This window comes from Hemibagrus wyckioides, linkage group LG06 (genome assembly GCF_019097595.1).
Source record: "Hemibagrus wyckioides isolate EC202008001 linkage group LG06, SWU_Hwy_1.0, whole genome shotgun sequence".
Lineage (NCBI taxonomy): Eukaryota > Metazoa > Chordata > Actinopteri > Siluriformes > Bagridae > Hemibagrus > Hemibagrus wyckioides.
The window spans coordinates 26283099-26310280 of record NC_080715.1 but is presented as its reverse complement, the minus strand read 5'-3'; the positions used below and the strand labels follow the sequence as shown (position 1 = coordinate 26310280).

Below are 27182 nucleotides of genomic sequence, written 5' to 3'. Positions count from 1 at the left end.
CATAGACATCATAATCCACAATGTACTCCACTATGTAGATATGCAGCATGTTGGTGTGCCTTATATAATGGCCAACTCAGGAAGTTAAATTCTTGTGATCAGTTGCTTTGATAAGCCACTTAACTGGGTTACATTTCAATTAAATTCAATTTTATTTGTATGGTGCTTTTAACAGTGGACATTGTCTCAAAGCAGATTTACAGAACATAAGAAACATAGCACAAAAGTCCAAGGTTAATGTTAAACAAAATCATCCCTAGTGAGCAAGCCTGAAGCGACTGTGGCAAGGAAAAAACTCCCTTAGATGGTAAGAGGAAGAAACCTTGAGAGGGACCAGACTCAAAAGGGAACCTCATCCTCATTTGGGTGACACCAGAGAGTGTACATTTAATGCTAGTAGTCTTTATTCTTCATTGAAATATAAATAATTGCTAATAATTTATCACCACATCCATTTCATTATTAATTACATGAAAAAAAAGTGTATGCAGACACTTATTCATGTAGAACACAAGCTTTAAGCAAACATTTACTGTTTCCTTCAATACAACGTCAAGTCTAACGGTTATATAACAAAAGTTTCCTGTAAAGTGTATGGATCATGTTAACTGACTCTTGCACTTGTGTCTCTGTAAGTTACTTAAATAAGTGAAATTGCGTCCACACACTGAGCAGTAATAAGGCTTCTCTCCCGTATGGATGCGCTGATGTGCCTGCAACGTGCTCCCGTGTGTGAAACTCTTTCCACAGTGCAGGCAGTTATACGGCTTTACGCCGCTGTGAATGAGCTGGTGTCGCTGGAGATGACTCTGATGAGTGAAGCTCCGTCCACACTGCGAGCAGCGGTACGGCCTCTCCCCTGTGTGGATGCGCTGGTGTATCCGGAGGTGACTCTGCTGACTGAAGGTCTTGCCGCACTCGGAGCACAGGTATGGCTTCTCTCCTGTGTGGATGCGCTGGTGCAGTCGGAGGTGATTCGGCTGGCTGAAACTGTTGCCACACTGCAAGCACTGGTACGGCCGCTCTCGCGTGTGTACCACGTGGTGCATTCGCAGGTGACTGCGCAGGGTGAAGCTCTTCCCGCACTCTGAGCAGTGATGCGGCTTCTCTCCGGTGTGAATGCGCTGGTGAAGATGAAGATTGCTCCGCTGAGTGAAGCTCTTCCCGCACTGCGAGCACTGATACGGCCGCTCTCCCGTGTGAACACGCTCGTGTGTCAGTAGGTGACTCTGACGATTAAAACTCTTGCCACAGTGTGAGCAGTGATGCCTTTTCTCTCTTGTCTGGAGGCTTTGGTAGCTCTGGAGCATGCTCTCTTGAGTAAAACTTGCCTCACACTTAATATCTTCCTGCATTTGACCATCAGAAGTATTAAGATGGAGAGATGATATCTCCTGACTACAAGAGATCGCTATGGGTGTCATGATTAAGCTTTTTCCTCACAGCATTGTTTATAGACGTGTTTAATCTGTAGGAACTGGCTGTGAGGAGCAGAACACCAGAACCACCAGATGTCTGGAAGGGAAACCAAAAGAAAATACACATGATCAGGCATAACATTATGACCACTGACAGGCACCATGAATAACACTGATTATCTCCTCATCATGGCACCTGTTAGTGGGTGGGATATATTAGGTAGCAAGTGAACATTTTGTCCTCAAAGTTGATGTGTTAGAAGCAGGAAAAATGGGCAAGTGTAAGGATTTGAGCGAGTTTGACAAGGACCAAATTGTGATGGTTAGACGACTGGATCAGAGCATCTCCAAAACTGCAGCTCTTGTGGAGTGTTCCTGGTCTGCAGTGGTCAGTATCTATCAAAAGTGGTCCAAGGAAGGAACAGTGATGAACCGGCGACAGGGTCATGGGCGGTCAAGGCTCACTGATGCATGTGTGGAGCAAAGACTGGCCCATGTGATCCGATCCAACAGACGAGCTACTGTTGCTCAAATTGCTTAAAAAGTTAATGCTGGTTCTGATAGAAAGGTGTCAGAATACACAGTGCATCACAGGTCAGGGCTGTTTTGGGGGCAAAAGGGGGACCAACACAATATTAGGCAAGTGGTCATAATGCTACGTCTGGTCGGTGCAGATAACCTCAGTTTGAAATTCAATTCAACAATACATTTAGGTTTGATTAAACAGATGTGACAAACAACCCTGTGTTTCTCTATGTAAATGTTGTAAAGGAGTGTGAATAGTCACCGCTTGTAATCAGGGCCTCTGGTTTCTCCTCATGCTTCAGAAGTGTGTTTGCACCCATCCCACTGTTGAGAAATACACCTTTACTCCTACTGGCAAGGACACAACAAAGATAATATGACAAAACAGGCCAAGAAATTAAAGGACAAATAAGATCTGTACAGCTTAAAACGACGACTCAAACTGTGCAGTGTCTAGAAACTTCAGAGCAAAGTTCTGTTGATTGTGTCATTTGTGAATGAGTCGACTCTTTGAGGTAAACTACATACAAGAGCGCTTTCTTTCTATCTTCTAAGATAATGCTGTTACTCTTGCAACGTAATTTAATTAAAATTCTCTCATTAATCCTCATTCCAACATCGGAGTCGTTTGTATAAATGATAAGACGCCTGTGTTTTGACTCGTAGCAGTGTATGAATCAGCAAGACACGACTGTGAATTTTACAAAACTAAAATTTCTTTTTAGTTATTAAAAAACAAATTAAGGTTTCGAAAACTGTTGTAGCCATGGGAACAATAATCACATGTCCAAATATCGCAAAATCTAGTGTCTGACTTGTCGAAAATGGCAGTGAGCTGTTTAGGAGCTAAAAGAGTCGACTCTCACGGGTGAACTGAATTGAATGATTCAACTCAATGAAAAGAGCCAGAGTTTACAAACAGATACGCGGTGTATCTGACGACAAAAATATGAGCAACTCGTACTTTCTAAGTCGGAGCTATGTGAGAAAGCCTAGCTAAAGGCAATGTTATGACGGAAAAACGATTAAAACAATGAAATTGATGAGATGAGATGAGATTGAACCAGCTTCGTCTTTACAGTGACGACTACTAAAAACCCAATGCAGTTGTAATTAGAAAAAAAATATATATAAAATATTTAAGAGCTAAATTCAATCCCAGATGAACAATAATATCCGATTTATTGTGCAAAACATTGTATAGATGCGGTCTAGCACCATACGTAGTGCACTGTAATGAAATATTAATAATAATAATAATAATAATAATATTTGGGATTCAGCCACAATCTTTTCAGAGCGCGAGGTTAACTTACCTCAGACAGAGAGCCCTTAAGACATTCCACGTGCAAACAAAATAAAGAATTCACTTATTTGTTTGTTTGTTTCTTCTTCTTTTTTTAAGATTGAGGAGCTTAATTGTTGACGCAAACCGCTTTAGCTTCTTCGTCTTGTCAACCAGTTATAGCGCTTTACTGCCACCTACTGGACGGAAGCAGAGCAGCGCCTCACATAAAGATAAAGACTTTAAAAGAAGTCTGATGAGCAGATATTATTATTCTGTTACATAAATGAAAGAAAGAATAAATAAATAAATAAATGGGTGTTTCAGAGCTTTCTGTACCTGTCCTTTAGTTTTATGAACATCAGGGCATTTTTATTTAGAAATAAAAATACATTCCTAGCCACGTGTTCATCCAATTAAATGCTATCTAGAATGTATCTATCATTATTTGCAAGACTGAGGAGAATTCTGTCTACGATTCAGTAATATTTTTTCTGTGTCAGACGTTTCCTGGTGATGATGTTATTCATTCATCGTGGACACATGGGTATTTTATTTAATTTTTTTATATCATTATCCCACTGCTGGATCCAGAGTTTATGAGCTGTATGATGTGAATAAATATTTCTTTTAATAAATTCACATTTTCTAATGTGAAAACACATTTTTTATTACAAATAACAACATTATACATTTTTATAGCAGAATAAAGTAATTCTTTACATTTTCACAGTCTTTCGGCGCAGAGAAATAGTTAAGACAAACGTAAAAGTGTAATAATACTATCAAGATGAAAAAAAATTGAACAGAAACAACTCAAAAACATGCCTTCACACTCACAGCAGTACGCTTCACTCCTCGTCAGTCAAACATAAAGAAAATGCTGCTTTAATTGAAAAACTAATTGAATAACTAATTTCCCTTATTATCCTGTAATATCTTTAAAAAAAATCTACTTTATGCTAACTGGGAGTCGTAGCAGTCTGCAGGTGTTTCTCCAAAGTTCAGCCTGGAGCTGGGCATCATAAGAAGCTGAAGACGATTTTACAGGTATTCCTTCATGTAAATAGCAGCCGCTAATGCCTTCGAAGTCCTGAGACGTGGCTGCGTACACGGCTGTTTCTGCTGCCTGCTCTGGGGTCTGCAGACACACCAAACATTCCCATGTTACACTGTTTCCCAAACAACACTAAAAAGAGTGTGTTACTACACCACATTAATGATAAGTCAGATCATTTGGCTTGGCTCACAGATGAGATCCGACTCTTTCAGGTGTCATTATCCTTTTTTTTTTAACACATCTATTCTCAGACAGATATATCAGCATGTTGTCGTACCCTGAACAGCAGACAGGCGATGAGTTTTTGTGCCATTTTTTCTGGAAAGCTCATGTGGTGGTACAGCTCGGTGTCCACCATGCCCGGGTCTACAGCATTCACCGTCACAGCGCAGCCTCCAGACTGGAGCTCCTGGTGGAGGTGGTAGGTGAACAGGAGCTGTGCCAGCTTACTTCGAGCGTACGAGGAATGAGAACTATAATCCTTCCTTCAAAACAGTGCAGAGACAGACAAATCTCTTACTTGCAACAATAAGATCACGATATACCATCTTATAGAGCCGTTTGGATTATGACTGTTGTGACTTATACACACAGGCGAGGACATGCTCACTTACGTGCTGTAGAAGTCCTGTAGGTTTCTATCAGACACGTAGTGCGCTGAAGAGCAAATGCTAATTATTCTAGAACATTCCTCCATCCCAGAATGAATCAGCGTATCCAAAAGGAGGCGAGTCAAGAGAACGTGTCCTAGGTAGTTTACAGAGAAGTGAAGCTCAAAACCGTCGTCTGTTTCCTCTTCAGGAACCAGCATCACACCCGCTGTGGAAGAAACACGGTGAGCTTTAGGATTTCATCGGTTCTCCAAGCAGGAGAGCGTTCAGCTCCCTGTGTCTCCAGACACATTATTAACATTATTGTTGCTAATGAAACGGAAATGAAATCAGAAAAGAAATATGAGGCAGTTAAATTCACCGTTGTTGATGAGTACGTGTAAGGGAAGTTTCCGTTCCTTAAACCGTCTGACAAATTCTCGCACAGACTTCTGGGAGGCCAGATCCAGAACCTCAAAGTCCACTGAATAAAACACACAAATGTAAACAGCCAAATTCAGGAAGATATCAGCAAGACAGAGTGGATATGAGTAGACATGACATCAACATGAACATCAGTGACAGCATCAGAACACGAATTACTAGAACAAGAGAAAGATGAAAGTTTTAGAGATGAATTAGAGAAAGAAGAGTCAAACTGTCGCTGTCACATACAAGGCTCAACATCATCGCTAATGAAACATTTCGATTTTTAATCGTAGTCAGTTCTGAAATACCGCCAGAATTCATCATGCCTCCATCTCTGACGCTGCTGAGCGAATCTAAGAGCCTCTTCCCGGAACCACAGCACAACATGGTTCAACATCCAGCTACAGATCAGAGTGAGATAGATGTCTTTCTGACCTACTGCAGAAGTATAACATAATACCAATCACCAAATACTGCAAATCACAAACACCCACCTCGAGCTTCACTGCTCTCTTTATGAAGCCGTTCCATCACAATGTGGCCTTGTTGTTTATCATGAGAAGCTAGTGAATAATAAAAAAAAAGACTACATCATTTATTCAGCAAATAAAACATGCCTCAATGTCAAAAATGTATTCCAGGTATCTTGATAGCTTATGTCCTATTTTTAAGAGCACAAGGAAAAGTTCTTCTCATTTGATTAGCTAGCTAAATATTCCACATGGTAATTAATGACTTAATTGCACTCATCAATCAGTCATGCTGACAGTCGAGCATTGTGGGTAATAAGAATAAAATACCTATTAAAAGGTCTTGTTAGAAACGATCAGATATTCAGGACAGAGCTTTAAAATGGCTGACATGCTAGTAAGAAAATGAAGTAGGCATGAATGCTCTTCCTATTTTTAGTGTCCTAATCGGAGCAGTGGACGAAGGCACCAAAGGCTGTCTCGTAATATTTTTGGCTTCTGGGAATTAAATGCACGACCTAATTAACGAGTCCCATTAGTTATCCTGTTATTAGACAACGAGGTGGAGGGCAGAGTAAGAAGCGTCCACATGCCAGACAACCAGGAAGGTAAAATCTAAAAGAAAAAGAGAAACTTCACAATTCATAATGACAAATAGAAATATTTTACCTGAAATTAAAAACCCTCAGTTTTACAAACCCACACATGGAACTATTAGTTAGGAACAATTTAGTAAAGCCAATCTACATACTAGCATGGTTATGGACGATGGGAGGGACTGGAGAAGATGAGGGAAACCCAGTAGGTGATATTTATGACTGAGGTGACCACTGACCACTCGTCACTATCACCACCAACCAACTAACTAGCTGATCACTAGCTAAATGAACGCTCAGGAATGATGTACACAGATAACTGACCTGGCTGGTTTTAAAAAGCAGGTCTGATCTGTGTCTGTGTGTGTGTGTGTGTGTGTGTGTGTGTGTGTTACCTATAATAACATGCATTCCCAGATTTAGGAGTCGCTTCACTATCTCGAACCCGATTCCACGTGTTCCTCCTGTAACTATGGCAACCTTTCCATTCTGTTCTGGCAAGACTAAAATAACAAACAACAACAACAATAATAATAATAATAATGTTCAGTGAGGAGGTATGTCGTATTCTGCTCCTTATTCCCACTTGGAGTGCACTAAATAGGGTACAATCTCAGGACTTCCTCCTACATAGTGTACTACATGTCCAGTATGAGCTGGTTTCTACACACTATGTAGTGCCCTTTGGGATTTAGTTCCCTGCTGGCTGTAAAAGCAAGTGAAATGACGGTCCACTCTATCTAGTGCACTATGTGTTTCAGGGAGCTTTGTGAGTTTTACTCCACAGATAACATACAAACATCTAGGAAGCCGTTTGGGACACAGCCCAGTGTAAGCTTGCTGTAAGATATCGATAATATTTATCGGTGTGAAGCAGAAGAGGAGATCTAAACTCTAACCTGGAGAAATAAAAGGCCGGTGAATGAGCTGATAAAGCAGAAGCTTCACGCCGACCACGTAGAGCTTCAGGACAGATATTATTCGTGTTAAAATCGCCATAATTCAGCTAGTTAAACACAGTGTACTAACGCTACACACCAGAAACCACTGACCAATCAGAACTCGAGATACAACCAGCGAGTGCTGTGAGTGACCAATCGGAAGCAGAAACCTTAAAGTGACGTGCCTACAACGAGAACTCTGTGAGAGTGACGCCCCTATAGCAACCACTGACCAATAAGATAGCGCATATAGCGGCGTCTCGGAATCATGAATGAGCTGTCAATGCGCTGTGAGTGACGTGCCTGTAGCAACCGCTAACCAATCACAATCAAGGACGACCAATGGCTAGTTAGAATTCATGTGTTTATTGGAATTACCGTAAATAGCAGTGCATCCGGCTGAGATTTATTGTTTGCGCATAAACATAAATTCAAAGTATTATTTGGAATATTTTAATCTTTTTCTGAGACAAACTTTTTAAGAAATTTAAGAGTTTAATCTACAAGAAGAAAAAAAGTGAACTAAGGAATGTAAATATTTTCAAAGATCAAAAGAAACCCTATGTCTACAAACAGCCAGCGTCTACCAAAAGATCCCTTAAACCTTGTAAGAGCCCCTACAAACCCTGTAAGATCCCTGTAAGATCCCTTAAAACCCTGTAAGATCCCTGTAAGATCCCTTAAAACCCTGTAAGATCCCATAAAAACCTGTAAGATGCCCTAAAACCCTGTAAGATCCCCATATGATCCCCTAAAACTCTTTAAGATCCCTAAACCCTGTAAGATCCCCGTAAGATCCACTAAAACTCTTTAAGGTCCCTTAAAACCCTGTAAGATCCCATAAAAACCTGTAAGATCCCCTAAAACCCGGTAAGGTCCCCTAAAACCCTATAAGATCTCTGTAAGGTCTTCTAAAACTCTGTAAGATCCCCTGTAAGATCCCTGTAAGATCCCCTAAACACCTGTAAGATCCCTATAAGCTCCACTGTAAGATCCCTGTAAGATCCCCTAAACACCTGTAAGATCCCCAAAAACCCTGTATGATCCCCGTAAGATCCCCCAAAACTCTAAGATCCCCTAAACTATGTAAGATCCCCTAAAACCCTGTACGATCCCTGTAAGATCCCCTAAAACTCTGTAAGATCCTCTAAAACCCTGTAAGGTCTCATAAAAACCTGTAAGATCCCCTAAACCCTGTAAGATCCCCTAACCCCACAACATCCCCAAACTCCACTGTTTATAGCTGCTATAACATAAGCATAACCAGGAGCTGACTTGTTTTACGTACGCTCCACAAGAATAAATGTAACTTTAAATGGATAAAAAGACTGACATGTTATTCCTTAATAAATTCAAATTGTCATATTTCCGAAGCCTTTGGAGCTAAATGGCATGTCACATGTCACAACAGCCTATTTTTAACTGTATTAATGTTACCGCATTGGCTCATTAACATCACGACTGTAATTAATTTAACCCATGACCTAGATATCATTAACATTTCTCATTTTGATTTGCTAGACCTGATTTAGACCAACTGTTTTAGAACTGTTTTTAAGTCGTAGCAGCAGGAAGTTTTTGATTTCTGTCATGACGGAAGATGAACTGTCATAAAAGGATAAATAAAATGATGGATCACTCGAGTCCTCAAGGAACTAGTGGAAAAATAAAGGATTAACAAATCATGTTCAATAATTTAACCTAAATAATTTCAGCTGCTCTTTCTTTTATATATTGAATTTTTTTTTTTTTAATTTCTGCATTACACCATGGCACACTCCATCCTCCATATCAGTGTGGTGTGTGTGTGTGTGTGTGTGCGTGTGTGTGTGTGTTTATATTGCTCTGCCTCAGGCGTCTGCCTACCCAAATTTATCATATTTTTCCCAACACGCCGCATCTGAAGTGGAAACGAATCAATCTGACAGGTGAATGTGTGTCTTACGATTGAGTGATTCCTCCCTAAAGGATTCCTCCTGGCCCACTTTCCCCAATTCAACCCAACTCCATTTCTCTAATAACCAGGGAAAAATGCAAATATTTTTTGAGGAAAAAAAAGTTTAGAAATCATACATATATTACACAGATGACTGAGATGACTCTAATTTGCAGATTGCTCTTTATCTAACTCTAAACTGAAAAGGTGTTGATAGTGCGGTCCTAATGCCTCCATCTCTAGTCCTGGTTTGTGTTGGAGTGAAATGAAAGTATACAGTGAAATCTGGAATAATTTTAGTGTGTAGAAATAGAAATATATCTTTCTATTCATATCTTATTATGATGGTATAGCGTGATTTCTTTTTACATTTAAAATATGATAATGATACTGAAATATTATTTTCTGAAACAGGATTCTTCTTGACTAATTGCTGACGTTTTATGTTGTAGTGTCCAGGTTTTCTAAACAACTCTGACATCATTACCATCATTTGTGTATGTTCAGTTTTTTTCTGTTTTCAGTTTATCACAGCTAAAATGTATTCTTTCTCTCTGCTTAAGCTAAGCTTTTGTGTAAACAATTGAGAACCTTAGTCTAATTTATTTTCCATAATTTTAACTGTGAGATGCTTACTTTGTATTATTATTATTTTTTTTTAAGAATAACTAAAGTGAAGGTACCTGGTGTAAACTGTTTCAGCTAAATTGTCATTTTAAAATGGTGATAATGCTATGTTCCAGTCTTAGGAATTGTTGGTATTATCATTAAATTGGAAATATAAAAACAGAAGGATATTCTGTTAGGATAAAAAAGGACTTTTCAGATTGAAATCATCTTCCAATCTCTCTGGATTTACGGGCAGGAAGACAGAGAGCAAATGAGACAGTAATACAAAATATTTCTTCTTAAGAGATCAGAGTTTTTTTTAATATATATAAAACTGCACACTACTTTCCCTGAGAGACTGATATCAATACACAACAAATCACAACAAATACTAATGTGATTTAGTTTTTTGCTCTTTATAAGGTTATTTCATACATAGTGAAACTTTTTCATCTAAAGCATTTTTTCCTTCAGAGATTTTCTTTAGCTGCACTGAATACCACATTTAATATCATTCAGTTACCTGCTCAGATGCCGTGCTCGCAGTCAATGTCCCTGCAGATGTACCACAGGATGACATAGAGGATGAGGAGGATGACGAAGATGAACAACCCAATTAACACGGCCTTGTACAGCGGTGAGATGAGAGACTGCATGACGGAAGACAGAAGAAACAAGTGGCAGCATGGACGAGGATGAGTAGAGGATGGAAGGAGAGAGGGAGAGAGAGAGAGCGCGAGAGAGGGAGTGCTGATCTCCTCCTGATATCTCACATAAAATGAGACTGTCCTCGATGCAGTTGCACTCAGTGTATGTTGTTCACACACACACGCACACACACACACACTGGCCACAGTGTTCAGTTGATGAAATGCAACTAGTGCACCAAAGGCATTTCTAAAAGAAACCTGTTGATATCAAATCATAATCATGTGTGATTCTCTCGGCTATTATACACTGATTAGGCATAACATTATGACCACCTGCCTAATATTCTGTTGGTCCCCCTTTTGCTACCAAAACAGCCCTGACCCATCATGCACTGTGTATTCTGACACCTTTCTATCAGAACCAGTGTTAATTTCTTCAGCAATTTGAGCAACAGTAGCTCGTCTGTTGGATCGGATCACACGGGCCAGCCTTCTTTCCCCACGTGCATCAATGACCCTTGGCCGTCCATGACCCTGTCACCGGTTCACCACTGTTCCTTCCTTGGACCACTTTTGATAGATACTGACCACTGCAGGCCGGGAACACCCCACAAGAGCTGCAGTTTTGTAGATGCTCTGATCCAGTCGTCTAGCCATCACAATTTGGCCCTTGTCAAATTCGCTCAAATCCTTATGCTTGTCCATTTTTCCTGCTTCTAACACATCAACTTTGAGGACAAAATGTTCACTTGCTGCCTAATATATCCCACCCACTAACAGGTGCCATGATGAGGAGATGATCAGTGTTATTCACTTCATCTGTCACTGCTCATAATGTTATGCCTGATCGGTGTACATCATATATTATTATATTTTATATTGTATATATATATATATATATATATATATATATATATATATATATATATATATATATATGTATTTTTTACCACCCAGCAGTCTATTAATTAAGCATTACAAATCACCATCATTTTCATAAACAATAAATAAACAATAAAATAATAAAAGTATCAATAAAATAGCAATAAAGTAAAATAACAGTAACGATAGTATCTTCAAAACAACATTTTATGACACTGTAGCACAGATTTAGCCAAGATCTCCTTGGTTTGCAAACTTATATTGATGATTTATTAAAAGTGTTATAATCATGCAATGACCAACAACCACCAAAACATTAACTAATATCCCTCAGCTCTGATTCTAAAAACCAAGCTGTTTATAATAGAGGGTGATGTTGCTAATGGGGGTGTGGGAGCCAGCTAGGATGTACCCCATAACTGCTCAAGAAAACTCAAGCCCCCTGAAGAATGTAGACAACAGGGAAGGTAACACCCTTCATCAGATATATCGCTTTCTCCAGACAGCACATGGCAAACACACCATCTCTGGACGAGTAGTTTTCAAATGCAGGACCATGGAACAAAAAGAGGTGTATCGCCATCTAAATAAAGCACTTCACTGGCTGCTCTGTGATGCTCATCTATGAACCAGGTGACCAGGTATCACTGCTGATCAAGGACAAATGTTCATTTAGAGCAGTCTACCACCTACAGCCTACAACTGCCACATTACTGCCTCCAAGCTCTCCCCAAGCTTTTGCATGTTCCTTCTCAAGCTTGCCAATCCTGGCTCACTAGATGATGAAATATTATGTTGATTTGAGACGATGTCATGTGGAGGCTGGAGCCAGGATTACGAGGGTTGCGTTTTTATGGCAAAATGGACTACATTTAGAGACAGTAGATAAAGACAGTATACAGAACCATCAGCTTTAGTGGGAATTATACAGATATTACACTGATTCAGATCAGAGTCATGAGACTGTACACTGTTGTGAAATGTGTTTTTTCCAAAAAAAAGAAATGTCATTTTATCCAATGAATTTATAAGCAGAAATTAGATAATCAATGTTTCTGTCCTATTTTGAACATAATTTCAGGTCTTTGTGTGGTTTTAATTGTAGTTGGAATTGAAAGTGGGCTGGAAAATCATTAATGAACACTTATTTGTAACAGTTTTGGTTTTTATTTATGTTTGTGAATGAGTACATAAAGTGGGATTTGGGGGTAAAAAAAAACAGACACACTTTATGGCAGATTTTAATAAATCTCTTAATAAACAGTTAACAGAAAAGGCAGGTGACTGAAGACAACTGTGTCCATGTAATTTTATGTTTAGTAACCATGAGTTTGTATTTATGTGTTTTGGTTATTGTAAGTCTTTTTGTGTTTGTTTGTCCATCATAGCCCTGACCAGCAGTGACTGCATTCTTACACAAACCTGTTTAATTCCACAGTGCAGTTCTGCCTCCTCCTGGTGCTCAGGCACAGATTTACACTCTGGTGAGAAGACCTCACATAACCTCAAGCTTTAAGCCTTATTTTCTGTATGTCTTAAACCGATAAGGCATAACATTATGACCACCTGCCTAATAATGTGTTGGTCCGACTTTTTTCTGCCAAAACAGCCCTGACCCGTCGGAGATGGACTCCACTAGATCCCTGAAGGTGTGCTGTGGTATCTGGCACCAAGATGTTAGCAGCAGATCCTTTAAGTCCTGTAAGTTGCGAGGTCAGACTTCCATGGGTCCCACCTTGCAACTTAAAGGACTTAAAGGATACTTACAGAACTTTAAGGACTCAGTGGATACTTTTGATAGATACTGACCACTGCAGACCAGAAACACCCCACAAGGAACACCCCACTTTCTGTCTGAAAGTTATGCTCTGACAAGTACTAATAATTAGATAAACGATGCAGTTAATGTAAAAGGAGTACACAATGTGTTAAATGTGTTACAGTAACTTCACTATATTATAAGAAACGCCTTCTTCCGTAAAGACCGTATTAAATGAGCACGGAATTATATTTGGAGGAAGGTCAATATAACGCTATGTGCTAAAATGTAACATTTCATGAGGGAGCTGGCGGAAGTTAGCACTCGGGCTTTAGGATAACGTTATTTAAAAGCGGATGAAACAAAGACTGGTTTGTTTTGATTCAGCAATATGTAAAGACTCCTGCATTTAGACTAACCACAATTTTAGTGACTTGTATTAGAGACACACGGGTTTGCACGTACTAAAGAACTATTCGATATCGAAGGACAAAACGTATTAACCAAAATGATGCCCTAGATATGTGCACTACATAGGTGACGAAATTAGTGCTTTCTCCGCTCCAGGTGGTGTACTCGATAGGCAACACAAAGCCGATTGGGATTCAACCCGAGAGAGCGCAGAAAGGACAGTCCTGTTTTGATTCTCCGCCACAGCAGTACCGTGGACCAGAGGAGTAAGAAAATCTGATTTATTTACAGTAAAAGCTAATTTAAGTTTAATTTATCTGAGAATCCAGTCTTCCTGATGCAGTCTCAGTATAAAATGGATATACTGCTGTTTTATATATAGTTTTCCCAATATGATTGGGAAAAAGAGTCAAGAGTTTTGTTTTATACCTGGCTACCTATTATTTATATAATAAGAATATTAAAATAGAATATTATAGAATGTTAAAAGCTTAAATCATGTTGAATTAATAGCATTGGGAATGATTACTTCCTCAGCGGCCTTTGTTTGAATTGCATTCATTCATTCATTCATTCATTCATCTTCAGTGAGCACTGGTCACACACACAAGGGGTAATTTAGAGTCAGTAGTTTGTAACCTGCTTACAGACAGTCACCAGTCCAGGATCTAACCAGAAACCGTGGAGCTGTGAGGCGGTGACACGACGGCATGGGGAATTGAGCCTGAAACAAGAAGCTGTGCACTGATTGGCTAGATTTTGGTTCAGTTCATTCCACCTTTTGATTCCTTTTGCCAGTCCTTGACTAGCCTGTGTGCATAACGTGTATGTTTTCTGAAATTAAATGTCTCCAGGCGGTCAAACCCATTGTGCCCAGTATATACGGACCAAAAGTATACATTTCAGATTTGCTGTAATAATAATCTCCACTCTTCTGTGATGGTTCTCCACTAGATGATGGATTGGGGCTGTGGGGGATTAGTGATTATTCAGCTACAAGAGCGTTAGTGAGATCAGACACTGATGTTAGGATGTTGAGGAGACTCCAGGTTCCAGTTCATCCCAAAGGTGTTCAGTCAAAGTCAGGGCTCTGTGCAGGACACTCCAGTTCTTCCACTTTCTCCAACCTTCACCTCCATTGTCACGCTGGAACTGGGTTTGAGTTTTAGTGAAGGGAAATTTAACGCTAAGACATTTTGCATTTGATGAAGAATCAATTATAGGTATCACTATCAGGTGTCCACATATTTTAATATGAATAGAGTGTGTTATTTCTGTATTATATAACCCAGCTGCTGAGTTATATATACCCTGTAAAAACCTGTGACCTTTGATCAGACTGTAATGATAAATATGTTATCATTAGACAAACTTGCATATAGTGCAATAGTGTGCATATATTCCTCTCTCATTTGTCCATGCTGGGTAATATTTTAGCTCACTGTCATTAGAAGAGCCGTGCAGAAGGTTATACTTTATCATTCTATTAATCATTCCACCCTACTGTAATTCCTAGTATTCTAGAACTGGATTCTGTTCTTCATTACTTTAAACATGTCTTTTAGGGGAGTTTAGGTGGTTCTTCTGATGGCTCACATAAGTCTGAGGTATGATGTGTGCTTTTTTTCTACTATTCAAAACTTTATTAATTAATATTAAATTACTGCAATATTGTTATGTAGGACTATATAATACACCCTTTATTAGACTTGTTTTCCTCCAAAATTTATGAAGTAACATCCAGAGCTAGCTAGCTAGCTAGGTAAATAGCTTGCAAGTTTTTCATGCTGCTCGTACCTCAGCTAGCTACACAATATTGCCAAAAGTTTTGGGACGTCTGCCTTTACATGCACATGAATGTAATATGGAGTTGACCCACCCTTTGCAGCTATAAGACCTTCAACTCTTCTGGGAAGGATTTCCACAAGGTTTAGGAGTGTGCTTATGGGAATGTTTTGACCATTCCTCTAGAAGCGCATTTGTGAGGTCAGACACTGATGTGTGTGCAGTCATGTTGGAACAGGAAGGGGTCATCCCCAAACTGTTCCCACAAAGTTGGGAGCATGAAATTGTCCAAAATGTCTTGGTATGCTGACGCATTAAGAGTTCCTTTCACCGGAACTAAGGGGCCGAGCCCAACCCCTGAAAAACAACACCATACAAACATGATTTGGAGGGGTGTCCTAAAACTTTTGGCAGTATAGCATAAATACAAACCTTCTGGTGTTCAGTGAACACAAATGTAATTGTTAATCAACACAGTAAACATTTGTAAAAAATTGTAAGCAGTTTGTAATGTAAACATTGCAGTTTAATGTAATATTGATATATCAGGCTACACATGCTGCTGTGGTGATGAACGTCATTGTTGTTGTAAACCTTCCAGGTACTTGCTCGGATTGTTTATTCTAAGTGTTCAGAGTGTTACAAATGCTGAAGATGTCACCAAACCCAACTTTATACTCATGATGGTTGATGATCTGGGGATCGGGGATGTTGGTTGCTATGGAAACGATACGATCAGGTAAATAAACCATGCACATATTGTCTTAATTTTGACTGGAATTTTCAGACAAGTCTGACATCTGATTTGTATCCAGAACCCCGAACATCGACAGGTTAGCGAAGGAAGGAGTGAAACTGACTCAGCACATAGCTGCTGCTCCTCTCTGTACACCAAGCAGAGCTGCATTCATGACTGGACGTTACGCTCTGCGCACAGGTGTGTATCTGTATGTGTAACATTTATGATTATATTTGTGTTGGTTTTTGTTGTATACAGTCAACTGGAGAAAGTTTGTGTTATGTTATGTGTTATTGTGAATGTTATGTAGCTTAATTTCAACACAGTACTTTTGGTAAATTATTAAACACATTTTAAAAAGTGCATTTGCTTGAAAGAGCAAAGAGCCTCTGGCAATATCTCAGTGGAGTGGTAGAGCTGGAATGACAGGTACCACCTAAAATCCTGGCACTGGTGTCATTCAATTTGTCACTGCAATGTAAATGTGTCAGTCTTCAAAGTGAATCTTTTCTCCACAACTGCTTGCAGCTCAGGAATGGAACAGACCTTGAGCGTTCCTCTCCTCAGTAACACAGCTTCCAGACTCACTCCTAAGCATTGCTCTCTAGTACAAAGCATTGCTTGAAGCCTGGGTCACCAGATCTGAGACCCTGCACAATGTCCTCCTACTTGGACTGCTGGGTGTCTGCCAGGCACTTTGTTGGTTGCTGAAGCTATTTGTGAGATGTATGAGGAGGGGAAACTGGGTATGAGCCTTCACACCAACCCCAGAACGTTTCCACCTACAGCTGAACCACTCCAGTACAGGTACTGAACCCCAGGTAGCTGCCCATGGTCTTTTGCCAGTATACATTTCTGGAGGCTTCCTGGATTGTCCCAAAGACCTGAATGAGGTACTCATAATGATTCCACATCAATCAGCAGCAAACTTCTTTTCCCAGCAGGAACCTGTTCATTAGTCTCTAATGTCAATGTCAATAATGGTTCTTGCAAACCAAAAGCCATCATCAGTTTCCTAAAGGCTGTGAGCTACTAAAACCGATGGCCCAAGGAGACCTGGCAGTTCTCTTTTCACAGATCCAACAATTCCAAGAACTCATCATGAAACTATAAGATATAAAATCTTGCATTGCTGAAGTCAGTAAGAAGCTTGGGCACAAAGACAAAGGAGCTCCATGATTCGCCAGTAGACATCTCATTAGCAAGTCCAACCCAGGCACCAAGAAGATCCCCAAGAGGTGGACACAGCTCAAAAAATGCACCACCATCTCATATCAGTCTTCTTTTCAGGTTACGTTTTATCTTTGAATATTCATGCTAACATCTTTCACACTCTTTAAGGACAAAAAGAACTATTTGAATTATTTAAGGGAGGAGAATTTCTGGGCCTCAAGATCATGGCTGTTATTCTTTTCTCAGGATCAGTGTAGTGAACATCTGGTTCTAGAGTTTCCTCCTCAGTACAAGATAAAATAAAAAAAAAAACACAATGCATACTTTCTCTTTTTCATCATTACCATCATTCAGCCAAATGATAACCTTCACTCCTCTATGAAGTTTAACAAAATAAAATGTAAATGAAATTGAAACCTTTTCATGATCTGCTTAAAGTTCATACCACCTTCTCCATAATATTTCCACCTGAGGTCTCGGAAGTACTGGAAGAGTGCAGGTGATCCTGTTCCTCGGGGCTTCAGGAGGACTTCCTTCCAATGAAACCACATTTGCCAAACTCCTGCAAGAGCAGGGTTACACTACAGGAATTGTGGGTAAGGCAGTCATATCTGGCAGTTTTGTTATTCTGACTCAGGTGTGTCTCTGAAAACTGCATGAAGCATGTTAAATTTAGCAAAGTATAAGCTAGCTAGCATGGATGAATATCAACAGGTAACTAATAAGAAAGTACCACAGTTTTTATTTTACATGTTTATATTCCTCAAATGTAAAATATAAAACCTTATAAATGTAGCTTTACTACACCTTGAGAATAAAGTCCATGAATGCTAAATGTTATGATGGAAGATTTGTGGCTACCAGAATCTGTTGTGGAACCACATGGAAAAGGCCACATCTACTTACTTCACCCACAGCGATGCCCAGGTCCTATGGCCTTGGTGGTGGAAAACTCCACTGGCCTTAGAAAAGGGCAAGAGTACGTGACATCCAGTACAATTTTGCCCCTGTTTACTGCCTCACACCTGATCTCAGAGATTGTGACAGAGACATGGTTGTTGGTGCCAGGAAATCTGTGTTTTTCACACAATTCCAATTGTGGAATCATTCCAATAGGAAATTTACAATATTTTCCCATTGGGATGAATAATAAAGTAGTTTATACCGAATGGTTCAAAAGTCTGTACAGAATGGTGCAAAAAAACATCCAGCAAGAGTGAGTTCTGAGGACAGAAACACCTAGGATAAGATTGGACCCTCGTGTATAGCCTCAGGTTGTGAGGTGTAAAGGAATCATACTGTGCTGAACTTTTTTGTGTACAATAAGTAGAGTTTAGTGAGCAATCTTTACTTTTCCATTCTGTCCAGGAAAGTGGCACCTGGGTGTGAGCTGTAAGAGCAGGAACGATCACTGCCACCATCCCAACAGCCATGGTTTCGACTTCTTTTATGGTCTTCCCTTCACCCTGTTTAACAACTGCAAACCTGGAAAGGGCAACGAGGTGCTAGGAGACCTTCAGGAGCTGCTGTGGAACATTTTTATGTTGTTAGCATTGGCACTGCTGACACTAATCACGGCTAAAATCACTGGACTTCTGGAAATCAGCTCCAGGACGCTTGTGTTCCTGATCGCTGTTTACGTACTTGGCTTTTTGACTTGGTACATTCCATTTGCATTCCTACAAACCTGGAACTGCATCATCATGAGGAACCAGGATGTAGTGGAACAACCAATGAACCTGGAAACGCTAACTGAGAAGCTAATGAAAGAGGCAGAGCAATTTGTTGAAAGGTGAGGCTGCACACAAAACAGTGACACCTGAAAAAACTACATGCAAGGTATTATAATGTAGAATTGGTACATATTTATATTTGGTCTAAAGCCAAGTTACTGTTCTGCACCTGCAGAAACCAGAACAGACCCTTTTTGTTGTTTCTGTCTCTGCCTCACGTCCACACACCGCTCTTCATCTCCAAACAGTTTGCGGGAAAAAGCAAACATGGTGTTTATGGAGACAATGTTGAGGAAGTGGACTGGATGATTGGTGAGAGAAATTTGAAGCTGGTTTAGTTGAAATGTGTTTTTTATTCTTTTCCTGTTATTTTGTTATAAAATGTCCTCTTGCAGGCAGGATGGTGAAGATTGTAGAGAAGCTGAAACTTTCTGAAAAGACTCTGATGTACTTCACGTCTGATCACGGAGGAGATATCTGGGTTTCAGACTCACAAGGCCATATAGGAGGCTGGAATGGAATTTATCGAGGTACGTTGTAAAAGACATCAAATACTCAACAGCAGAACTGAGCAAAACTGACCACTGACCAAACTGATCTCATTGATTTATATGATGACTGGGTTGCCAGTTTGGCCATAATGTACATCCTTCAGCTGGGGGGCTTTGGTGCTATGGAGCTCCAAGGGAGGGTTATTGAACACACTGTCAGTAGGAGGTGGTCAGGCATCCTGGGAAAACTGTGTGTACATTTTTAATGGAAAGATCTGCGATGTCATCGGACCTCATTTATAAATAGATATTGATATTGAAATGCAAATCACCCATGTGTACAGTAAAAACTAAATAGTGAAGCCCAGAGATGTCCATGAACAGTACAATAGGAAAGTTGCATTATCACCACTGAGAAGGCGAGATTGGGCAGAAAATGGAAGTAATGGTGTGTGGAAAATAAAAGTTGATTGTTGCCTATCGTTGTCTTTAAAAAAGAAAAGCTATTTTACTTGTAAGAGCCCTTAAGGGGGTCACATGTAATAAAACTTCAAAAGATATGAGTACTGTGGTGTTTTACATAATCCACCAAGGGAGCACACAATCACAAACAATAGACATTTTCTGTCTTGGGAATCTGCCTACACACTGAACTGTTGTAATTAGAGAACTGGTTACTGATCGTCTGCAAATTCTTAAAGAGACACAGGCTGCGTGTCTGACTGTGCAGCCTGCATTGTTGATTAGCCCATTTCGGCCAGAATTCCACCTGTTATTGATGTCACTGATGTATCTTCAATGACCATCGTCCATCACACCACACCTGCTCTCCCTGGGTCACTGTTCCATAGCCACTGAGACTGTGGGTCTGACATCTATAAGCAAAGCCAAACTTCTGTATGTCTATAAGAGGTCAGACGCACACTGATGAGTGTCCACACTGTCTAAATGCAGGTTATATTCAAGAAAGGGGAAAATTCTCACTGAGATTCTGGCCACAACCAACTTACTCTTGCACTCAACTAGACACATCATAATAGACCATAATAGACATCATCAGTAGAGTACAGTACTAACAGATTAAGTGTTTCTTCTCATCAGTAGAGTACAGTACTAACAGATTAAGTGTTTCTTCTCATCAGTAGAGTACAGTACTAACAGATTAAGTGTTTCTCCTCATCAGTAGAGTACAGTACTAACAGATTAAGTGTTTCTTCTCATCAGTAGAGTACAGTACTAACAGATTAAGTGTTTCTCCTCATCAGTAGAGTACAGTACTAACAGATTAAGTGTTTCTCCTCATCAGTATAGTACAGTACTAACAGATTAAGTGTTTCTCCTCATCAGTAGAGTACAGTACTAACAGATTAAGTGTTTCTCCTCATCAGTATAGTACAGTACTAACAGATTAAGTGTTTCTCCTCATCAGTAGAGTACAGTACTAACAGATTAAGTGTTTCTCCTCATCAGTATAGTACAGTACTAACAGATTAAGTGTTTCTCCTCATCAGTAGAGTACAGTACTAACAGATTAAGTGTTTCTCCTCATCAGTATAGTACAGTACTAACAGATTAAGTGTTTCTCCTCATCAGTATAGTACAGTACTAACAGATTAAGTGTTTCTCCTCATCAGTATAGTACAGTACTAACAGATTAAGTGTTTCTCCTCATCAGTAGAGTACAGTACTAACAGATTAAGTGTTTCTCCTCATCAGTAGAGTACAGTACTAACAGATTAAGTGTTTCTCCTCATCAGTAGAGTACAGTACTAACAGATTAAATGTTTCTTCTCATCAAGAGAGTATGGTACTAACAGATTAAGTGTTTCTCCTCATCAGTATAGAGCAGCATCAGCACTTGAGTAAATCTCAACCTCAGTAATCACATTTGATTATCAGTCTCAGTAGGGAGCAACATCAACACTTTTGTTTTCATTATTCTGTATAGAAAAAACACTTATAAACACTTCTTTAAACAATTATTTATGTTTATTGAACTGACTTTGCTTAAATAAATACAATAATACTGTTTTTTTCCCCACTGGATGGTTTGTTCTGGGTGTGATGGTTAAAAGGCCTGATCTCGTCCCAAGATCTATGTGTTTTATGCAGGTAGTAAGAACATGGCTGGCTGGGAAGGCGGGATTCGTGTTCCAGGAATATTCCGCTGGAAAAATCGTCTTCCGGCCGGAGAAATCATTAATGAGCCTACAAGTTTAATGGACATTTTTCCTACTGTAGTGAATCTAGCAGGAGGACAGCTGCCTAATGACAGGCTAGTACATCTTACACATTAAACAATTAACATTTGGCAACTGAATGATCTAGTGGCACTATATACTTTATATTTCATTTTAGTGGTAATACATAGCTCCTGTAGTCTTTTAATCATCAGCACATAACATTGATTCAGCTGCAGTGTGGCATAAGTGAAATGAACAAATTGTAAATAATTACTCTGTGTGTGTGTGTGTGTGGTGTATACTATTAAGAATTCTGGATGGTCATGACCTGCTGCCACTGCTGGAGCGGAAAACTAAGCGTTCAAAACACGAGTTCATGTTTCACTACTGTGGTGTTCATTTGTTTGCGGTCCGCTGGCATCCTCCTGACAGTGAGAACACACACACACACACACACACACAAAGCACAGACATATATTAATAGTAAGTTTTTAATGTTTTTTTTTAGGTGACTCCGTCTTCAAAGTGCACTTCTTCACTTCGAATTGTAACAGCACACATATGTGCTTGTGCTACGGTGACATCATCACACATCACGACCCGCCACTTGTCTTCGACGTGACCTCTGACCCCTCGGAGGCGGTGCCCTTGACGGCGGAGACGGAGCCACGTCACCGCGAGGTGCTGCAGCGTGTTCAAGATGCTGTACAGGAACACCAGAGAACACTGACTCTTCCTGAGAACCAGCTGTCATGGCAGAACACGCTGTGGAAACCATGGTTACAGCCATGCTGCGGTGTTTTCCCATTCTGCTCCTGCTCAGAGTCTTGAGGGATATCATTATAGCAGCACGTTTGCCTATGGAGGAACTTTCTTATTTCTGCTTGAGACAAATGACTTGTGTAAATTGAATAAATGCTGCACAAGACTCATTATTATCTCAGTTTTCTGTAATAAACAGCTCAGCTAGTGTGTATTGACACTGTGTGTGAATGTGTGTGTGGGTGGGTGGGTGATTTGCAGTGACTGTGATTCTTGGGACATGTCCCACATCTCATTCACTGAGAAAAGAAATGTACCTGAGGTATGTGAGGCCACAGTGAGGCGCTGTTTCACTTCAAAACCTTTCCTGGGGCATCATTAATACAGAGAAAAAGACAGATAAATATTATTTATTATGTATTATATACATAAAGCAATTAAATCATCACTAAAAAACAGCAATTAAAAAATATAATACATGAAATAAAAAAAAGATAATTTATCAAGGAAAATACTATTTTCACCTACATATTATTATTATTATTATGATTATTATTAAATACAGTATATTTTGTGGGCATTGGTGGCTCAGTGGTATGTTTGTCGCCTACCATTTAGAATGCCCGGGTTTGATGCCCATGCCCAAACCCCAGCCACAGGATGCAGTGCCTGTCCCAAGGGAATCTGGTGTAAAACCTGTGCCAAGTTGTTGTGTGGACCAGTTGGTCTGCTGTGGCGACCCCTCACACACAGGGAGCAGCTGAAAGAACAACAACGTTAAGTACAGTATATCTCTTTTATATATAAATGTCACAAACACAAAGACTAACTACATTCACAATAATTTAGAATCAAAGTAATGGGGCATTTTAAAAAAAATAAATAAATAAAGTTTAGCTTTACTTTTTCGTGTGGGTTTTAATAGTTCATTTTACGTTACTTATTTTATATATTTATTTATTTATTTATTTTTGCTTTATTATAATGTTATTTAAAGTTTTATGTCACAGTCTGACAGCTGGAACTTGTGCCTTATGTTAGAATACTGTCCTGAGTTTGTGTCTGACTGGCTGTCTGTCTATCTGAGTGTCTGTCTGTCTGAGTGTCTGTCGGTCTGTCTGAGTGTCTGTCTGCCTGAGTGTCTGTCTGTCTCTCTGAGTGTCTGTCTGCCTGAGTGTCTGTCTGCCTGAGTGTCTGTCTGTCTGCCTGAGTGTCTGTCTGTCTCTCTGAGTGTCTGTCTGCCTGAGTGTCTGTCTGCCTGAGTGTCTGTCTGTCTGTCTGTCTGAGTATCTGCACATCTTCATCTATCTGTATTATGTGGTCTCATGGCCTCTCACTGACTTGAGCTGTAGTGGCGATGAAAAGAGGATCCAGAGGATTTACAGCGTTTCATTCCACCTCTCTGCCTTTTGTGTTGTCTTTATAGTGAAAATTACTCACACACAATGAACTTGCAAAAAAAAAAAAAAAAGTAGTGCAAATATCAAATGTGTCCTAATCTCCTAACGCCACCTCTTACCTTTTACCCATCTCACTGACAGGAGAAAGACAAGATGTGGAATAAGGTAAGTATTTCCATAAACTGACACAACATGTGGTTATATATATATATATATATATATGAAGAGAAGCAGCTCAGAGAAGAGATGCGACCGTGAGCATGTAGACTTCATGTTACAAACAGCAGGACCTAGCAAAACCCCTTAACACTGTGCCAGTTTATCCTAACGAATCGCTAGTTAGTAAACGTTAGCCTATGATACACAATAATGATACTTGGATCTACTATCGGTCTGATAATCAGCCCATTTACTGAAAAAAAACAAGAAATTAAAAAACACAACATGTGATGTGCTGTAAATAAGCCTAGCGTGTGTGTTGTGCTGATGAACAGATGAGATGAAATTCAAATATTTTACAATTATAAGCAAACTACAAACTGAAAATATCCTCCAGCTAACCTGAGATAAAACATCTTACTGCGTAATATATAAACTTCAGCACACAACAAACTCAGGCTGGGAGAGAAAACGTGTCTAGCTGAGTGAGCATAGCAGAGTGCTGTTCATGACAATCATTTAGGATTCAGACATTTATTTACAGCTGAACTGAGATGAAAGAAAACCCACACTTCTCCACCGCAACCCTGCAGCATAGCTAACTACTGCACTTTATTGAAATCATCTCGCTAATGTTATAAAGAGTGAGCTTCAGAACCTGAAGTGCTTTAACCATTTAAACAGGGAACTAAATAAAGAGTTGCATGATTCCACTGATATCTGGAGAAATTACATTTCTTTAATTATTACATCACACAGATTCAGGGTTTACTCCACTCAGCCTACGTTTTGGGATGTTTCATATAAAATGGCCACCGTTTTACTCCACACAATAGCCAGAGACGAGTTCTAGCATTTGGAACATATGGAACATGGTATTTTGCTTCCTTCAGTACTGCACTACAGCTACGAGGCTAACCTCGCTAACAGTTCTAACAGCTAATCAGAATTATACTAGCTGAACTCATCACATATTTCCCTGAAACTAATTAAATTGAACACCTCCATATGGTTTGATGTTAGCATGTGATGATTTCAACATGTGTATGGCGTAACGCTAATCAAGTTACCACAAGCTCCTGTTGTTTACTTTGTTAGCATTGGAGTTCCGGTGCAACCGCAATTAGAAAAAGAGAAAGCGTGTGTCAGATTGATGTTTGCTCTTTTAGAGAAATGCTATTTTTTCCCCACAACAATAGCAGGATTGTTACATGTTAGCTTTGCTAGCCACCATTAGCTTTGAGGTTAGGTTTGTTGTAAGATCTTTTAAAACTATTTATAAGCACCTGCAAAAAATTATTTGTGGAAAGAAATGACAGGGCCATCATGTTAACACTGATTAGCTAGACACACCCCCGCTCTTTCCTTTCAACTGAATAGCTGTTAGCTGTAGGGATCCTACTTTGGACATCATAACCACCCAAACACTTAAATCCTATTTGTTCATGATGCATAAAGCAACCAGAAATACAGAGGATTAGTGAATATTATTAAACAATGTGAAATTTTACTCAAAATCAGTGTTTGTTATAACAATGTTGCACGTTAATATCCTCAGCTCAACTGACTGTGTTGTGATTGACGGGTGTGTAAGTGTTTTAAAAAGCCCCGCCTCCTTCCTCCATCTCATGTGGATTCCCACGTAAAGATACAGCGATTTAGCATCGTTTGCTCTTCTGGGCTAGTCAACGGTCTCGAGTCCATCCCTATAGAAACCGGAGTGAGCAAATTTACAGAGTTTACGCTAATCACCAAGCATGTGTGGAAAAAACCTCTCATACTTTCTTATTAATTCCTGCATGTAGCATCATTTTTTCCCCAGAAAAGGCAGAAAGAACGTGTGCATGTAAACTTTTACGGCATCTGCATCTAAACTGAATCAGACAAGTCACAGCTTTTTCCCCCTGGAGCACCAGGTGGTTACTGTAAACCCTGTAAGTGATTGTGAAGTGGGCGGAGCTTCAGGTCTCTTCAAACAACAGATTTTTTTTTACTACAGTTTAGGAGAAGAAGTACTGCAGGCTGCAAGTTTACACCTTTAACAATCAAGTAATTGTGCAATAAATTATTGTGTAAAAGTTAACTACAGTAGCAGCAGATTTCAGTCAGGACTAATTAGCAAACCACTACCTCACAGATTAGCTAGCAGGCTAATAAACCTATTTCTTCTACGAGTCACTTTATAGATAAATAGCTACCGAATATGATGTCTTGTTTTAATGAGGGAAAATGAGGCCCATAATAACAACATTCCTCGACTTAATAAAGGTTAAAAGCTTTTCACCTATGAAAAACTGGCCTCTCTTTCTTCGTACCTCTCAGCCTCGTGTACCTGTGGAAAACATTAAAATACAGCATGTACGTCTGTGTCGAATGAGAAGAATCTGTGTTTTAAACCTTTGATTGGCAGTTTAATGATTAGCATCTGAGCAAAAGCAGATTTTGTACAACAAGCTGAAACCTGAATAGTCTCAGCGCTTTGCTTTTAATGTAACTAGTCAAAGATCCTTAAGAAAGCTCTGTACAGGTTGCTCTAATATTCTGGTTATAGTTTAATTTGAACTCTTTAATGAGAGTTAATCAACATGTTTGTTAACGCGTAACATGATTCCTCCAGGATTCAGCTTTACTGCAGAGTTATGTTTCATTAATGCATAAAGTCTGAGAAAAAGAAAAAGAAAGAAAAGTGCCTTAACCTAGAGGTTTAAACGTCAGACATGTTAAACCTGACGAAACACGAGATTAAACACAGGATTAAACTCCGTCATGAAGATCACAGGGATTTTGTCCACTTTATGAGGAGCAGCATTCTGTCAGAACAATCCGAGTGAAACTCCACAGACAAACTGAAACATTTTCACATCAGCAGGTTTGTTAATGATGAGATTTCTGATTTTTCCCAGATCAAGCTAGCTAGTTACTCTTACATTTGTCAAACATGAATGTTATTCCTTGTTGTACTAAAGTTCACTTTAATCATTGTGTTGAAGATGTGTTTCACTGAAAAGCAATCACTGTCCATGTTCTGGAGTGGACTATTAATGACTTAATACAATAAAAATGGCTTGTTTAGAGTGCAATCTCTCTTCGGAGAAATAAATATTGTTTTAAAAACACACACTCACACAAGTCTTTCAGATGTCATCTTGATCCCGTAGCAGAATCTTGTCGCGTTTCTCAACTTTATGAACTTTCC

The 27182-nt window shown here is 39.5% G+C and overlaps 3 protein-coding genes across 10 annotated transcripts; 1 reads left to right on the top strand and 2 right to left on the bottom strand.

The window, feature by feature from the left end:
- Positions 1-128: 128 nt before the first annotated feature.
- LOC131354235 (zinc finger protein 239-like) lies at positions 129-3413 on the bottom strand. Of its 7 annotated transcripts, none has more exons than XM_058391627.1 (3): positions 3260-3413; positions 2206-2294; positions 129-1568 (listed from the first exon to the last, which is right to left on the bottom strand). In XM_058391627.1, the coding sequence occupies exon 3, from the start codon at positions 1422-1424 to the stop codon at positions 600-602; it is 825 nt and encodes a 274-aa protein (XP_058247610.1). In that variant the 5' UTR covers positions 1425-1568; positions 2206-2294; positions 3260-3413; the 3' UTR covers positions 129-599. The 7 variants fall into 7 exon arrangements, with proteins under 7 accessions (XP_058247610.1, XP_058247608.1, XP_058247613.1 ...); XM_058391625.1 differs by having other exon boundaries at positions 129-1515; XM_058391630.1 differs by having other exon boundaries at positions 2206-2291.
- A 486-nt stretch (positions 3414-3899) lies between these two features.
- LOC131354232 (dehydrogenase/reductase SDR family member on chromosome X-like) lies at positions 3900-7416 on the bottom strand. 2 transcript variants are annotated; one of them, XM_058391622.1, is made up of 7 exons: positions 7273-7416; positions 6769-6876; positions 5802-5870; positions 5261-5362; positions 4903-5107; positions 4566-4773; positions 3901-4369 (listed from the first exon to the last, which is right to left on the bottom strand). In XM_058391622.1, exons 1-7 carry the CDS (start codon positions 7370-7372, stop codon positions 4181-4183), a joined length of 981 nt encoding a protein of 326 aa, XP_058247605.1. In that variant the 5' UTR covers positions 7373-7416; the 3' UTR covers positions 3901-4180. The 2 variants fall into 2 exon arrangements, with proteins under 2 accessions (XP_058247606.1, XP_058247605.1); XM_058391623.1 differs by lacking the exon at positions 6769-6876 and having other exon boundaries at positions 3900-4369.
- Positions 7417-13536: 6120 nt separating this feature from the next.
- arsh (arylsulfatase H) lies at positions 13537-22597 on the top strand. The gene is made up of 11 exons (XM_058391966.1): positions 13537-13827; positions 15127-15168; positions 15948-16085; positions 16162-16283; positions 17732-17854; positions 18627-19050; positions 19167-19303; positions 19387-19521; positions 21595-21757; positions 21975-22096; positions 22174-22597. The coding sequence occupies exons 2-11, from the start codon at positions 15149-15151 to the stop codon at positions 22494-22496; spliced, it is 1707 nt and encodes a 568-aa protein (XP_058247949.1). The 5' UTR covers positions 13537-13827; positions 15127-15148; the 3' UTR covers positions 22497-22597.
- The last annotated feature ends 4585 nt before the right edge of the window (positions 22598-27182 follow it).

Excerpts from the sequence above, each read along its gene's own strand:
- LOC131354235 (XM_058391626.1), bottom strand. The coding sequence starts at position 1,424 with ATGACACCCATAGCGATCTCTTGTAGTCAGGAGATATCATCTCTCCAT.
- LOC131354232 (XM_058391622.1), bottom strand. The coding sequence starts at position 7,372 with ATGGCGATTTTAACACGAATAATATCTGTCCTGAAGCTCTACGTGGTC. Across the intron at positions 4,774-4,902 it reads CTACAGGACTTCTACAGCAC|GAAGGATTATAGTTCTCATT; the intron begins GTAAGTGAGCAT and ends ACTGTTTTGAAG. Across the intron at positions 4,370-4,565 it reads TCGCCTGTCTGCTGTTCAGG|ACCCCAGAGCAGGCAGCAGA; the intron begins GTACGACAACAT and ends GTGTGTCTGCAG.
- arsh (XM_058391966.1), top strand. The coding sequence starts at position 15,149 with ATGGCTCACATAAGTCTGAG. Across the intron at positions 16,086-16,161 it reads TATGGAAACGATACGATCAG|AACCCCGAACATCGACAGGT; the intron begins GTAAATAAACCA and ends ATTTGTATCCAG. Across the intron at positions 19,304-19,386 it reads GGAAGTGGACTGGATGATTG|GCAGGATGGTGAAGATTGTA; the intron begins GTGAGAGAAATT and ends GTCCTCTTGCAG.